General features: G+C 32.3%; 1 protein-coding gene across 2 annotated transcripts in view; it reads left to right on the plus strand.

Moving 5' to 3' along the window:
* The first annotated feature begins 1080 nt into the window (after positions 1-1080).
* LOC148623220 (ribosomal protein S6 kinase alpha-5-like) overlaps positions 1081-15361 on the plus strand; it is a 64454-nt gene continuing 50173 nt past the window's right edge. The window contains exon 1 of one of the 2 annotated variants that reach the window (XM_088564882.1): positions 1081-1178. In XM_088564882.1, the coding sequence (XP_088421008.1) occupies positions 1124-1178 (55 nt within the window). In that variant the 5' untranslated portion in view covers positions 1081-1123. Of the gene's footprint in view, positions 1179-7789; positions 7932-15361 lie in introns of those variants that run through there. The other variant, XM_088564881.1, reaches the window with a different exon arrangement.

Consider the following 15361-nt stretch of genomic DNA (forward strand, 5'->3'; position numbering starts at 1 on the left):
ATATAATAAAATTGTAAAATACGAAATCAACTCCCGGACAACCTGTTCTGTTTCCGAACTGTTGGTACAATAGAAAAGCATGAATATCATCCAAAGTAATTTATTTTTTTGACATGATCAAGATTTTAAGTGATTTTTAAGGAGATAGATAAAAGTTTGACATATTTTTTCTGTTATTCAATAATCGAGCGCTCAACAATGTTTTCAGGAAATTGGAATGAGGAATTGGATATCCATATAGTCAAGACAAAGCACCAAAAATACCAAAAGTCATGAGAATAACATATTTAAATTTAAAGAATTCACTAGTTAGCCAGGCTTGATAAAAAAAAACTGGGGGTTTGGACCAGGTTCATTGCTAGGATATTAATTTTAGCGCCTTTTCACTGTTTTTCCTTAAGCGCCCGTGGATCGGTTCTTATATAAATGATGTCATTCCGGTTTAAACGAAGGAGGGAAACTCTGGCATTGCTTAAAAGTCATTTAGATTTTTTGTAAATGGATTATTTCAAATAAAATCGGCATTTACTATCATATAGACCGATGAAAAAATTCCAAATTATGATTGGCTTATTTCCGATTCCTATATTTTACAGCATCTTCGTTGGGCAAGTGTTAGGGTCCTGTCCCTACCATTGCGTGAAGGGAGGGGCAAGACCGTAACCCTAGGGTAGCGAAGATGCTTTTACAGTTGTGATACTATACTAAGTTTAATTCTTATTGGTATTTAGAATATAACAAATCAGAATTAGAGTGAACCATAAAGTGGCTCACTTATTCATTCTTTGCGTGAAGCAGACAGGCATGTTTAGTTGCCCGAAAATTAAAACTATGACATTGTAAATGTTCAAAACAACTTTTCTACCTTGTCAAAATATGACAACAGAAGTAACGCACAATTCAAAGCACAAGCCACTTACTACAACTGCTCTGTACATGTATGTTCACGCCGCAAAAACGGAAAGTTTATAACAACTTATAGACAGTAAATATAGCAAACGATAGATTGTATCCCCTGTTTTTAAACGTCTTGATCAGCGCTACTCTCTTTTTTTTTCTTACTCTTGATCCGCCCCTGGCCTGGACAATGATGTTTCCTTTGAATTAATATTCTATAACAAATATGATACCATTGTGTCCTGTTCATACGGCTACTAAAACTGGAGTCTTTTTGAGAGGTAAGTAAAAAAATCTTAGAAGTTTTTATTGCGTCTAAACTTCTTATTTTTGCGTTAGAATTAATATTTTTATAAGGAATATGGTTTGCCTTTATCATCTAGTTTAGTATAATCCGTTCAGAGCAGCGGCGGATCCAGAGGGGTGCATGGGATTGGCTTCCCCCTTTTTAACGGAAAATTTGTCATTTTCATGTGTAGAATTGACAAAAAAATAGTAAATAATATCCTAATACACACACCCTTCTCTGAGGCTGGCACCCTCCTTTTTACAGCGTGGATCCGCCATTGCAGAGGATATTGCATTACAAGCATCAGCCTGGCGCACAGTTAAATATCATAAGACATTAAATGTTGTGACAACATGCATGTACATGTTTGCACATGCTTCCATGCAAAGTTCAAAGTTCACAGTTTATGAATTGTCAAATTAATTACGAAATCCAGCCTTATCATGAACCCCTGAGTCGCATTTTTTGTTTGAGAATCCCTGATTCATGGTTAATTCTTGAAGGTGTTATTTGAAGTCCAAGCACATAAAGACGAATGCAACAAAAAAATATGTATGATATTTGTGTGTACAAAAATAAATCTCAAAACGTTAAGATTTTTCATCAAAATGTAAGGTCGACTCGATACTTTACATGCACGGGGGGTGGGGTGGGGGTGGGAAGTGAAGGGTCTATAAATAGCATGGGAAATCCCAGTGTTTTTACAAGATAGGGGTATATTTAAAAATCATTATGGAGATTAGGCTTCACATCACAAGAAGCAAAATGCACCTATAAAATGTACAGAAATGTTTTTCCTTTCAGAAACTGTTTAAAATTTTAAAATAAGATGAGAACTTTTTTCACAGCACTATGAGGAACAGGGGTAATTTCTGCGTAGGACTATTTTTTGCGTACATTCCAAATGCTCATTGGTTGAATTGGTGGTCTGTAACCTAAAGAGTCACTTTTTGTCTTAGAAAAAATAAATAACTATACAGGTATCTTCCTACACACATACTGAATGCATTTGCAAAGTTTCAGTGAAATGTGACAAGCACTTTTTTAAATATTTGATTTTTAAATATAGGGTAACCAAGTTGTGCGAGCAAAAAAGTGACAATATTCTACCATACTTAAATGCATTAAATATTTGCAAAGAACTTTTTCTGACTTTTCAAATAAAAAATATCAATTACAACTTGTTTTTTAACAATATTAATGAAGAAATAGTTTTAAAAGTAATCATTTTCTGAGAAATTGGTCTATTTTTAAAAATGTATTTCTGACATGCCTCCCCCTTTTTCTTGATCACATGTCAAAAATCCTAAATCTTTAAATTTTCACAAAAGGTGATATATTTGGCTTTAAATTTGTAAATACAGTGTTTTCACATTAAAACATAACCAGTAAAGGGCACCTAAAGCGAAAAAAGTGCTCAATAATGGATTTTCCATGTTGCCATAGGGGAATGCTTATATGTAATCAAAGTGAGTTTTTCCTCATTTCTAACCTAATTTTTGCTCAAATCTACACAAAACTTGATTTCAAGTGCTTATTACCACCATATTTAGGTAAATATAGCCCTCAAAGTTTAATATTTGATATTTTTACTAAATTTTCTACACTTTTTACAAGATAGGACATAAAAATCAGCCTAAAAGACCAATTTTCCATAATTTGGACCTATAACTTAAAAAAATGCATATTTTGAAGGATTTTTGTAGTGTATTCCTCTCATGGCAAAGTTAACAAGATCTTCAAGTAGTTTAAAGCTATTTCAAGAAACTTTTCATTTTGCCATGGCTTCAGCTTAAGGCTAAAAACCACTAATTCCACCTCTCATAGGCTTCTATGCTAATTTCATAATATTCAATGGCTTCTCTAGACTTTACCTTAACTTTAACCTGCAGATGACTATATATCAGCATGATTCTACATATGTCAGCTCACAATCCCCAGAATGGCATGTGGGGTTAGCAGACTTGCAGTGCAGTACTGGTCACCGGAAGTGAAGGGTCTATAAATAGCATGGGAAATCCCAGTGTTTTCACAAGATAGGGGTATATTTAAAAATCATTATGGAGATTAGGCTTCACATCACAAGAAGCAAAATGCACCTATAAAATGTACAGAAATGTTTTTCCTTTCAGAAACTGTTTAAATTTTTTAAATAAGATGAGAACTTTTTTCACAGCACTATGAGGAACAGGGGTAATTTCTGCGTAGGACTATTTTTGCGTACATTCCAAATGCTCATTGGTTGAATTGGTGGTCTGTAGGCTAAAAACCACTAATTCCACTTCCCATAGGCTTCTATGCTAATTTCACAATATTCAATGGCTTCTCTGGACTTTACCTTAACTTTAACCTGCAGATGACTATATATCAGCATGATTCTACATATGTCAGCTCACAATCCTCAGAATGGCATGTGGGGTTAGCAGACTTGCAGTGCAGTACTGGTCACCGGAAGTGAAGGGTCTATAAATAGCATGGGAAATCCCAGTGTTTTCACAAGATAGGGGTATATTTAAAAATCATTATGGAGATTAGGCTTCACATCACAAGAAGCAAAATGCACCTATAAAATGTACAGAAATGTTTTTCCTTTCAGAAACTGTTTAAATTTTTTAAATAAGATGAGAACTTTTTTCACAGCACTATGAGGAACAGGGGTAATTTCTGCGTAGGACTATTTTTGCGTACGTTCCAAATGCTCATTGGTTGAATTGGTGGTCTGTAACCTAAAGAGTCACTTTTTGTCTTAGAAAAAATAAATAACTATACAGGTATCTTCCTACACACATACTGAATGCATTTGCAAAGTTTCAGTGAAATGTGACAAGCACTTTTTTAAATATTTGATTTTTAAATATAGGGTAACCAAGTTGTGCGAGCAAAAAAGTGAAAATATTCTACCATACTGAAATGCATTAAATATTTGCAAAGAACTTTTTCTGACTTTTCAAATAAAAAATATCAATCACAACTTGTTTTTTAACAATATTAATGAAGAAATAGTTTTAAAAGTAATCATTTTCTGAGAAATTGGTCTATTTCTAAAAATTTATTTCTGACATGCCTCCCCCTTTTTCTTGATCACATGTCAAAAATCCTAAATCTTTAAATTTTCACAAAAGGTGATATATTTGGCTTTAAATTTGTAAATACAGTGTTTTCACATTAAAACATGACCAGTAAAGGGCACCTAAAGCAAAAAAAGTGCTCAATAATGGATTTTCCATGTTGCCATAGGGGAATGCTTATATGGCCTTAACCGCAGTAATGAAAGTGAGTTTTTCCTCATTTCTAACCTAATTTTTGCTCAAATCTACACAAAACTTGATTTCAAGTGCTTATTACTACCATATTTAGGTAAATATAGCCCTCAAAGTTTAATATTTGATATTTTTACTAAATTTTCTACACTTTTTACAAGATAGGACATAAAAATCAGCCAAAAAGACTAATTTTCCATAATTTGGACCTATAACTTAAAAAAATGCATATTTTGAAGGATTTTTGTAGTGTATTCCTCTCATGGCAAAGTTAACAAGATCTGCAAGTAGTTTAAAGCTATTTCAAGAAACTTTTCATTTTGCCATGGCTTCAGCTTAAGGCTAAAAACCACTAATTCCACCTCTCATAGGCTTCTATGCTAATTTCATAATATTCAATGGCTTCTCTAGACTTTACCTTAACTTTAACCTGCAGATGACTATATATCAGCATGATTCTACATATGTCAGCTCACAATCCCCAGAATGGCATGTGGGGTTAGCAGACTTGCAGTGCAGTACTGGTCACCGGAAGTGAAGGGTCTATAAATAGCATGGGAAATCCCAGTGTTTTCACAAGATAGGGGTATATTTAAAAATCATTATGGAGATTAGGCTTCACATCACAAGAAGCAAAATGCACCTATAAAATGTACAGAAATGTTTTTCCTTTCAGAAACTGTTTAAATTTTTTAAATAAGATGAGAACTTTTTTCACAGCACTATGAGGAACAGGGGTAATTTCTGCGTAGGACTATTTTTGCGTACATTCCAAATGCTCATTGGTTGAATTGGTGGTCTGTAGGCTAAAAACCACTAATTCCACTTCCCATAGGCTTCTATGCTAATTTCACAATATTCAATGGCTTCTCTGGACTTTACCTTAACTTTAACCTGCAGATGACTATATATCAGCATGATTCTACATATGTCAGCTCACAATCCTCAGAATGGCATGTGGGGTTAGCAGACTTGCAGTGCAGTACTGGTCACCGGAAGTGAAGGGTCTATAAATAGCATGGGAAATCCCAGTGTTTTCACAAGATAGGGGTATATTTAAAAATCATTATGGAGATTAGGCTTCACATCACAAGAAGCAAAATGCACCTATAAAATGTACAGAAATGTTTTTCCTTTCAGAAACTGTTTAAATTTTTTAAATAAGATGAGAACTTTTTTCACAGCACTATGAGGAACAGGGGTAATTTCTGCGTAGGACTATTTTTGCGTACGTTCCAAATGCTCATTGGTTGAATTGGTGGTCTGTAACCTAAAGAGTCACTTTTTGTCTTAGAAAAAATAAATAACTATACAGGTATCTTCCTACACACATACTGAATGCATTTGCAAAGTTTCAGTGAAATGTGACAAGCACTTTTTTAAATATTTGATTTTTAAATATAGGGTAACCAAGTTGTGCGAGCAAAAAAGTGAAAATATTCTACCATACTGAAATGCATTAAATATTTGCAAAGAACTTTTTCTGACTTTTCAAATAAAAAATATCAATCACAACTTGTTTTTTAACAATATTAATGAAGAAATAGTTTTAAAAGTAATCATTTTCTGAGAAATTGGTCTATTTCTAAAAATTTATTTCTGACATGCCTCCCCCTTTTTCTTGATCACATGTCAAAAATCCTAAATCTTTAAATTTTCACAAAAGGTGATATATTTGGCTTTAAATTTGTAAATACAGTGTTTTCACATTAAAACATGACCAGTAAAGGGCACCTAAAGCAAAAAAAGTGCTCAATAATGGATTTTCCATGTTGCCATAGGGGAATGCTTATATGGCCTTAACCGCAGTAATGAAAGTGAGTTTTTCCTCATTTCTAACCTAATTTTTGCTCAAATCTACACAAAACTTGATTTCAAGTGCTTATTACTACCATATTTAGGTAAATATAGCCCTCAAAGTTTAATATTTGATATTTTTACTAAATTTTCTACACTTTTTACAAGATAGGACATAAAAATCAGCCAAAAAGACTAATTTTCCATAATTTGGACCTATAACTTAAAAAAATGCATATTTTGAAGGATTTTTGTAGTGTATTCCTCTCATGGCAAAGTTAACAAGATCTGCAAGTAGTTTAAAGCTATTTCAAGAAACTTTTCATTTTGCCATGGCTTCAGCTTAAGGCTAAAAACCACTAATTCCACTTCCCATAGGCTTCTATGCTAATTTCACAATATTCAATGGCTTCTCTGGACTTTACCTTAACTTTAACCTGCAGATGACTATATATCAGCATGATTCTACATATGTCAGCTCACAATCCTCAGAATGGCATGTGGGGTTAGCAGACTTGCAGTGCAGTACTGGTCACCGGAAGTGAAGGGTCTATAAATAGCATGGGAAATCCCAGTGTTTTCACAAGATAGGGGTATATTTAAAAATCATTATGGAGATTAGGCTTCACATCACAAGAAGCAAAATGCACCTATAAAATGTACAGAAATGTTTTTCCTTTCAGAAACTGTTTAAATTTTTTAAATAAGATGAGAACTTTTTTCACAGCACTATGAGGAACAGGGGTAATTTCTGCGTAGGACTATTTTTGCGTACATTCCAAATGCTCATTGGTTGAATTGGTGGTCTGTAACCTGTAACCTAAAAAACAGTCCGGAAACTAGACAAATTGCACGGTGTTGTACAATTTTAGTACAATTAATAGTTTAAATATGTGAAAATTTGCAACTTCTATAAAAATCAGACAGAAGGTGATTAATGCATGTAAAAAAACCTACCGGATTCAGTTTTATTTCTTGTTCAGAAACAATTACTGGTCACATAACCAGTCTAAGTTTTTCATATGCTTGTTGCGCTTTTGAGTTAAAAATTATATATATTGTACATGAAATTGGCACTTTGCAAGATCGTTCTTGATTTGGTTTCATTTGGTTGATTTTAGTGGTAGATAATTAATGTATGATTTTCTAAGAAGTGCAGATCTGAATGCAGAAATGATTACCGTTATGTGAAAGTATAGCATGTATAGACTGAAAAAAGCATCGTTTGTTTGGTGGGTTTTTCTACACCATGAATCACTTTACAATTGGCAGTGTCTGAATTTTACATGGACTGGTACTTAACCCAATACACAAGTGACACCTCCCTGTATTTAAATCCCTATAATATGCATTCAGTGTTTTGGTGAATTAAGCGATAACGGAGATAGAGCATTTGCTTTTATTAAATGGTCCCGAACTGAGATACTTTAAATGTTTAGGACAATTTCGATAATTTTTCACATCTGGCAACTCTAAAAACAAAGGCACGTGTCTTGCTATTTTTAACTTAAGTCTTCCATCTCCGGTATGCAATGCATTATGGGATTGAAGTGTTGAGGATGGAAACAATCCAACATTTACTGACAGGTTAAACGCAATTTGCTGCAAATAAGAGATTATGGCAGCTACAGACGACATCGAAGCGTCCTCAGTGGATTCTGACACTGTCACAATAGAGCTGAAAAATGGTCAGTGAGCCAGTCGTCGATCATTTCATACCCAATTATTGCTGTAATATTTTCAGTGGTTGGCAAATACAATATCAACAGCACACTTCACGCCGTGGGCGGACTACTACTAGATTAGTATTTCCGTTCTATAAATGCTACACTGTACACACGCTCTATATACATAACAGTCACTAATATGAACATGTTAAAGTATTTATCTGCAAACTAATCAAGACCAGTATTAATAACTCTGCTTGCAACCACAACTTCAAGGCACAAGTACATGTACAACCTGGTTGACTCCAGGTTTGTACAAACATTCTATCATAATAAACATATTACGAATAAGACATAATTTTTCATATGTCATAAATCTACATGCAATAGCTCTTCCCTGCTAATTTTCAGAGCAATACAGTTGTTTCTTTCATTGGGGAGAAGGTGGATAACTTGAGTCTGAATCCATAGTGGTTGTTTTGATAGTACATACTTTTTTTCTGTTTGACCTGACTTGTTTTGCCCCAATTTGACTAAATCTTGAGTTCGCTACCGATTAACTACATCTGTATATTTATAATTTTAATCAGTTATCTTTCCTTTTAATTGCAATTTAACCAACTAATTGATTTGTATTTGAAATTTGAAACTGATGGACTTATCAAGATATCCTGTTTGAATATAGGTATTATATCACAAGAAACTGAGAAATATTTCAAAATTGAACTCAAGTTAAACAAATCCACTTCCAGAAACAATAAGTACAGGGCCTAATCCAGTGTTAGAAACTGAATTTTTTGTTGACATAGACCCATCATAATTTTACATAGACAGCACTGTACATTTTAAAGCAACTTGAGCCAATTGCATCATAGTCCTGCTTGATTTTACATAGACTTGGTCAGTAGGTCTATTGCTAATTTCTTTCACTGCCTAATCTCAGACATCGATGACAAAGAGAAGTTTTAGTAAATTCTGTTTGAAAAATAACAATATTGACATTATTGTCTATGTAATCTACTACAAAAACTTCTCACTCTCATAGACAAATAGGAGAAAAGTAAACACTAACAAGTAGAATTTTTTGCTCATTTTCCCTCTTAATCAGGCCCTGATGTCAATTACAGAGTCTCAGCTCTAATTTTGGGATTCTATGGAAATTATGCCTTGACATAAAAGGAATAAAAGTGGTTAGACCATGCAGGGCTTTTATTAGCAGAAATTGATTCTGTTGTTTGCCATATATAACTCATTAATTGATAAATAAATTCTGGTGTCTCAGGTAAAATTTACATGTCCACCAGTACAGTCGACAAGACAAGACAAATGCTTCATTAAAGTCTCACCTAATGTACATACATATACACAGTCTAAACATTCTTTTATAAAAATACATTAGGCACTCTTTAAAGAGTTACATGTATGAGAGACTACAATAACAACATTAAAATATATACTAATAATATAAAACACTTTTTCGTTTTAATAAAACATTTTGGCAGATTTTGGCAGTTGGTAGTAGAAAAATTAATTTACCTATAATGTAGAAACTGACTTTTAATTAGTGCTTGAAAACACATAATTGTGTGTATAAAAATTAATATAATTTGTTATTGATATGAAATGAGCAAAAAGACTGGTGAATATTTTATTGAAATACATGTGTACATGTATTTACTATTTCTACTTTAAAAGAACTTTTTAAATGATAAAATTATTCCAAAGTTAAAAGATTACATAAAATGCAAAGTTTCCGGTGTTCTATCCTAACATGCCAATAGAGGAAAAATAGTATCAATTTTTAATATAAAAATCAGACTTAAATTTAATTTTAAAAGGGAATTTCAGTTGAGTTACATTGACCCAAAGAAATTAAAAAGAAATTTAATGATGTGTTATCAATAGGATTACATGTACATGTAGTTGTGTCAGTAAAAATCAAATGTAGGGAAAAAAAGGTCACTGGGAATATTATAAAGTTACAGTTTATACATACAGCTGTACATGTACAAGTACATGGAGCTTTATGAAAAATATCAACTCTAAAAGTGAAAAATTTGGTCATTACACACTGCAGTTAAAATAACAATGAGAAAATATGGCTAAAATTTACACGTGCATTAAACCATACCTACTAGGAGGTAGGATGTTTTTGAGGATAATGTATGACTTCAAGCATTGTAACACATCAATATTAAAAAGATAAAGATGGATGCATATCATAGCCTATTAAAGTAAAAACCTAAAAAAAGATGAAAAATAAATGATATATTTTAATTGTTCATCATAGTGTCACATATCAGATTTTACATGTAGCAACTTGAAGTTTTGTAGAGGTGTTTTATCATAAATGGTATATTTAATGTAAAATATACCTTTAAAAAGATGTAAATAAAACATTTTGGTAGCTTTTAAAATGGGATTCTTTATGTTCTGTTATATATGAAGAATTTCCTCTGTAATAAATCAACTTTCATTTTTTGTTGTTGTTACTTCAATTTGCAAACAAATATCCCTGTGTTAGTAATTGAATAAATCTGAATTTAACTACAAAGCATAAAGCAGAAAATTGTGTTTTATTAAATAATAATAATTTATTTTGTTAAAGTATCAGACATCAAGGTTTAATATACATGTTAAATAAGATAAAACAATATAAGTAAAAATAATCTGACATCCGGCCAATATTGACCTATGACACACTATAAACATCCGGCCAATATTGACCTATGAGACACTATAAACATCCGGCCAATATTGACCTATGACACACTATAAACATCCGGCCAATAATGACCTATGAGACACTATAAACATCCGGCCAATATTGACCTATGAGACACTATAAACATCCGGCCAATATTGACCTATGACACACTATAAACATCCGGCCAATATTGACCTATCAGACACTATAAACATCCGGCCAATATTGACCTATGACACACTATAAACATCCGGCCAATATTGACCTATCAGACACTATAAACATCCGGCCAATATTGACCTATCAGACACTATAAACATCCGGCCAATATTGACCTATGACACACTATAAACATCCGGCCAATATTGACCTATCAGACACTATAAACATCCGGCCAATATTGACCTATGAGACACTATAAACATCCGGCCAATATTGACCTATGACACACTATAAACATCCGGCCAATAATGACCTATGACACACTATAAACATCCGGCCAATATTGACCTATGAGACACTATAAACATCCGGCCAATATTGACCTATGAGACACTATAAACATCCGGCCAATATTGACCTATCAGACACTATAAACATCCGGCCAATATTGACCTATGAGACACTATAAACATCCGGCCAATATTGACCTATCAGACACTATAAACATCCGGCCAATATTGACCTATGACACACTATAAACATCCGGCCAATATTGACCTATGACACACTATAAACATCCGGCCAATATTGACCTATCAGACACTATAAACATCCGGCCAATATTGACCTATGACACACTATAAACCTCATTTAAACTGTAAAAATCCATATAATAAACTAAAGCAAATTCTGAAAAAAATTATTATTTATATAAAAACTAGCTAAATTATCAGTTGGCCAGCTAGGCTATATAAAAAAATAGCTTTCGCTGGCCGGGTCATTCCTCCTCGTAGGATTAATCTGGGACTGTAATTAGTACACGATGTATGGTAGTACGGGACAGTTCATCTGGGTGTTATTATGTAGGATAGAGGATCAAATTAATGATGCATGTCACAACAAATCAATATTATACAAACCTCTCAAAATGTAACAACTCTATTTGCTACACTGCTCCATCGGATCAAATTGATACAGGGAAGATAAAGTAAACTTATAGAAGGGTTGAAAAATTCAAAACAATGTTAGAACTGTCAAATTTGCAATGTTATCAATATTATACAGATGTTTGGCAAAGGACAGGAGGATTTTCTCTTATTAGTTGAGTGTCAGGTCATACCATAATAGTAGCTTTTGTCACACAGTAGCTATTTTTAGACTGAAAGCATCAAAGCTTTGTCATGATGTTAAAAATCTATTTTTCTGATAGTAACTATTTTATCATGTAACACACGTTTTCTCATAGAAAATAACAGTTATTTTGTTATAACATTTAATGTAGTTATTGTTATATCTGTAAACTTAAAATAAATATATTAAGCATGGCTATGTCTTCAGTTTATGATAATTTACTATTAAAAAATTCTGCTGCCCATAATATGTCATTCGTGCTTTATGCAAAATACTTGCACAAATCATAAAATTTAATGCTGATCATGATTTCAGAGTATATTAAGATAACAGTGTCTATTTATATCTTTTTTGGTAACAAAAGAATTATCAATATGAATAGCACAATTAAATAAATCATATCTTAGATCACTATATGTATCTCCTGATTTCTACAGATAAAGGTAAAGTCCCACATCTACATAAATAACTTAGTAGGTATTACAACTGAAAGAAAACAAAATATAGTTTCCTAATTATGAAAAGATTTCTACATATACATGTATGTTCAGGGGTTTCATTAATTTTTTGCAATTCAGGTACCTTTCCTTTTGTAGGGGATACAGTTCATCATTTTCTTTTATAAAACTATATGAAATTTAAAATTTCTGGAGATACCTTTCTGTAGCTTAAAGGGTAAAAGTACCTGCTACCACCTCTTAATGAAAGGCCTGTATGTTGGATTAAAACACTGGTAAAAGTACCTGTTACCACCTCTTAATGAAAGGCCTGTATGTTGGATTAAAACACAGGTAAATACACTAATTCATCTACATATTACCCCCCCAAAAAACTGAATATTTTTGAAAATTTAATTATACATACTTAAGAATTTGTAGTATGCTAAGTCACTCCTCAAATAACAGTGAATGGACAAAATTTGAGCCATGTGACGATGTCTGCAATTTAATTCATTTCTGTAAATATTTGCAAGAGTATTTCTTGTTTTTTTTTGTTGGAGTGTTGGAAATAATTGATTTACATATCCCAAATGTCATTTTTCATTTTCAGATATATAAATTGTTTTTGACCTTTTTCGAAATGTGTAAAATTTTAGATCAAAGTAAAAATTTTGCTGCTGTCCTCAGATAGAGCACCCTTCCAGTCAAGATTGTGGTTTTCACCAACATTTCTGTAAAATGAACTTTTCATCATCAGATAGGGAAAAAAATCGTCTTTCAGAATATATAAATGGTTATTCACTGGCGCTTATAAATTTTAATGAAATTAAGATAAAAGATGAAATTTTGTTTGGGGCCAGAGTGTATTTCAAACCTTTCTGGTCAACTTTTTGGTACCTTGATAATATCATTTTCTAATAATTAACACATGAGCAGGTAGATATTGTCAATGCCTTTCAGAATCAGTTCAGATTTTGTTCCTAGATATAGTACTATATACTTTTAAGATATGACCTTTGAAAGTGTCAAAAACCCTTCTGTGTTTTCAATCCTTACATGTTTTAGATCCTCCTGTAAATGTATAAAATAACAACAGAAATGGTGTCTGTTAAAAATGAAAAATGTCTTGCTGTAGAGTCCACAAAAATGAGTTTTGTGCCTCCTGGCTGGGAGACTAACTAATTGCAGAAGAAATGCCTTTGCAAGAGTCTAACGCAGATATCTTTAAGGTTAACACGTATGCGCTCCATGACTCCCCGATGAGCCCTCAAAATGTTACAGGGCACATAAATGTTCCTGTTATTTTTGTTGTTCACTTATTTAGATTATTATTTCCAGTGGCTAGTTGTCTCTTGAACATTTACCCTGTTGAATATTCTTTTCCCTCATTCCAGGGTGAAGATAAAAAATTTAACATAAATTCCAAATACTGTGAAACTACTTATATTCGTGGGTATCAATTTTCGTGGTTTAGGGGAAAGCACAAGTTCATGGATTCTTGAATTCGTGGTTTTGATGATCCTGTCATACAATTTAAAGTAAATAATCCTTTTTCATTGGAAACCTTATTTCGTGGTTTACCTTACCCAAGAAATCCATGAATATTGGTACCCCATGAACAATAGTACTTTCACAGTATATGATTTGTTGGTGTTTTCTCAGGTTTCATATAAATAAAAGAGTGTTTATGAGTTAATTACCAGTACAATTTAAAATAGCCCCCAAAAAGTTGTCGAGTGATAAAAAACTTAACCAGCCTCTCCTGCATAAAATTTACCGGAACTCCTTTCAAAAGACCACTTTAGTATTCATAGTCACCCAAAATATGTACCGGCTGGGGCATCGGATAAGGTTGCTGGTATACTTAGAATAAACATAGTTTACATGTTACCCGATTTAATCACGTGGCCAGTAACAGTAAAAGTAGCTTGTGACTATAAATAGCATTTCAATTAACCTGGGTCCTCTCCCAAATATGAACTTAAAAGTTACAGGCCAGGAAATGTCTCTGTTACAAGTGAAATAAATCATAGATTTATGTTTCAAAAAACTGATTATTAAAAACAATATATAAAAATTATTATTAGTTACAGTTTATTAGTACAGCACACCTTTTGGTAGATCAAGACATCATAATAAATTGTACCAGCCCTTTATTAACCAGTAATTTTTGTTTTTTGTTTTATTTAACCATGTTTACTTTTGACTTCACCAATATCCATTATTTTGTTGGCTTGGAAAACTTATCGGAATCCTACATGCATACAGTACATGTCAAATAATTACCTATTGGGTTGATATGACTGTATATACAGATAAATGCTTAATAAGTATTATATATGTATTAAAAATGAACTTCTAACAATATCAATATAATATATAAAGAAAAGAACTTTAGAAACTGTTGTTACTTATGTTCCCTGCATAAAGAAAAATTACATTTTGTTTGTTTTTTTCTGATCTTCAAATAAAAAAAAATGTGGAGTACACACAATACATTGTATATCAAGCAAACATGTGTATTTTTTAGTTTTTTTTTATTTATCAAAATACTTTATGTTACAAGTTCATGCCTGGAACTTCCCTACTGTTTCTGAATACAACACAGAAATATAGTCCAAATGTAATTCCTTTTATATTATTCAATACATTTTTATAACCTGTAAAGATGTTTTTGGCAATTATTCATCTCAGTAATATTATTATTTCTGCAAATAAAATTAAGATCTATTCTTCAAATGAACTGAAGATTTGATGGACTCATTTTGTGTTATTTAGTAATAAATTAGCACTTACAGAATGAGGTTCTTGCAGTAATGTGCCAAGAAGCACTAAATGTGCTAAGCAGGTTCCATTTAATACAATTATCAGTCAAAATCTATCATCAATATTTTATAATTAAAAACAGGAAGTGAAAAGCAGTGATTGTAACCAAGTAAAATTGGCTGGAAAATTCAAATTGATATTAAGCGTCTAGTTTTGAAAATCTTGATATGTTGATCAAGGAAATT

This window comes from Perna viridis, chromosome 2, assembly GCF_037379345.1.
Source record: "Perna viridis isolate PV_CMFRI_1.1 ecotype Kerala chromosome 2, ASM3737934v1, whole genome shotgun sequence".
NCBI lineage: Eukaryota > Metazoa > Mollusca > Bivalvia > Mytilida > Mytilidae > Perna > Perna viridis.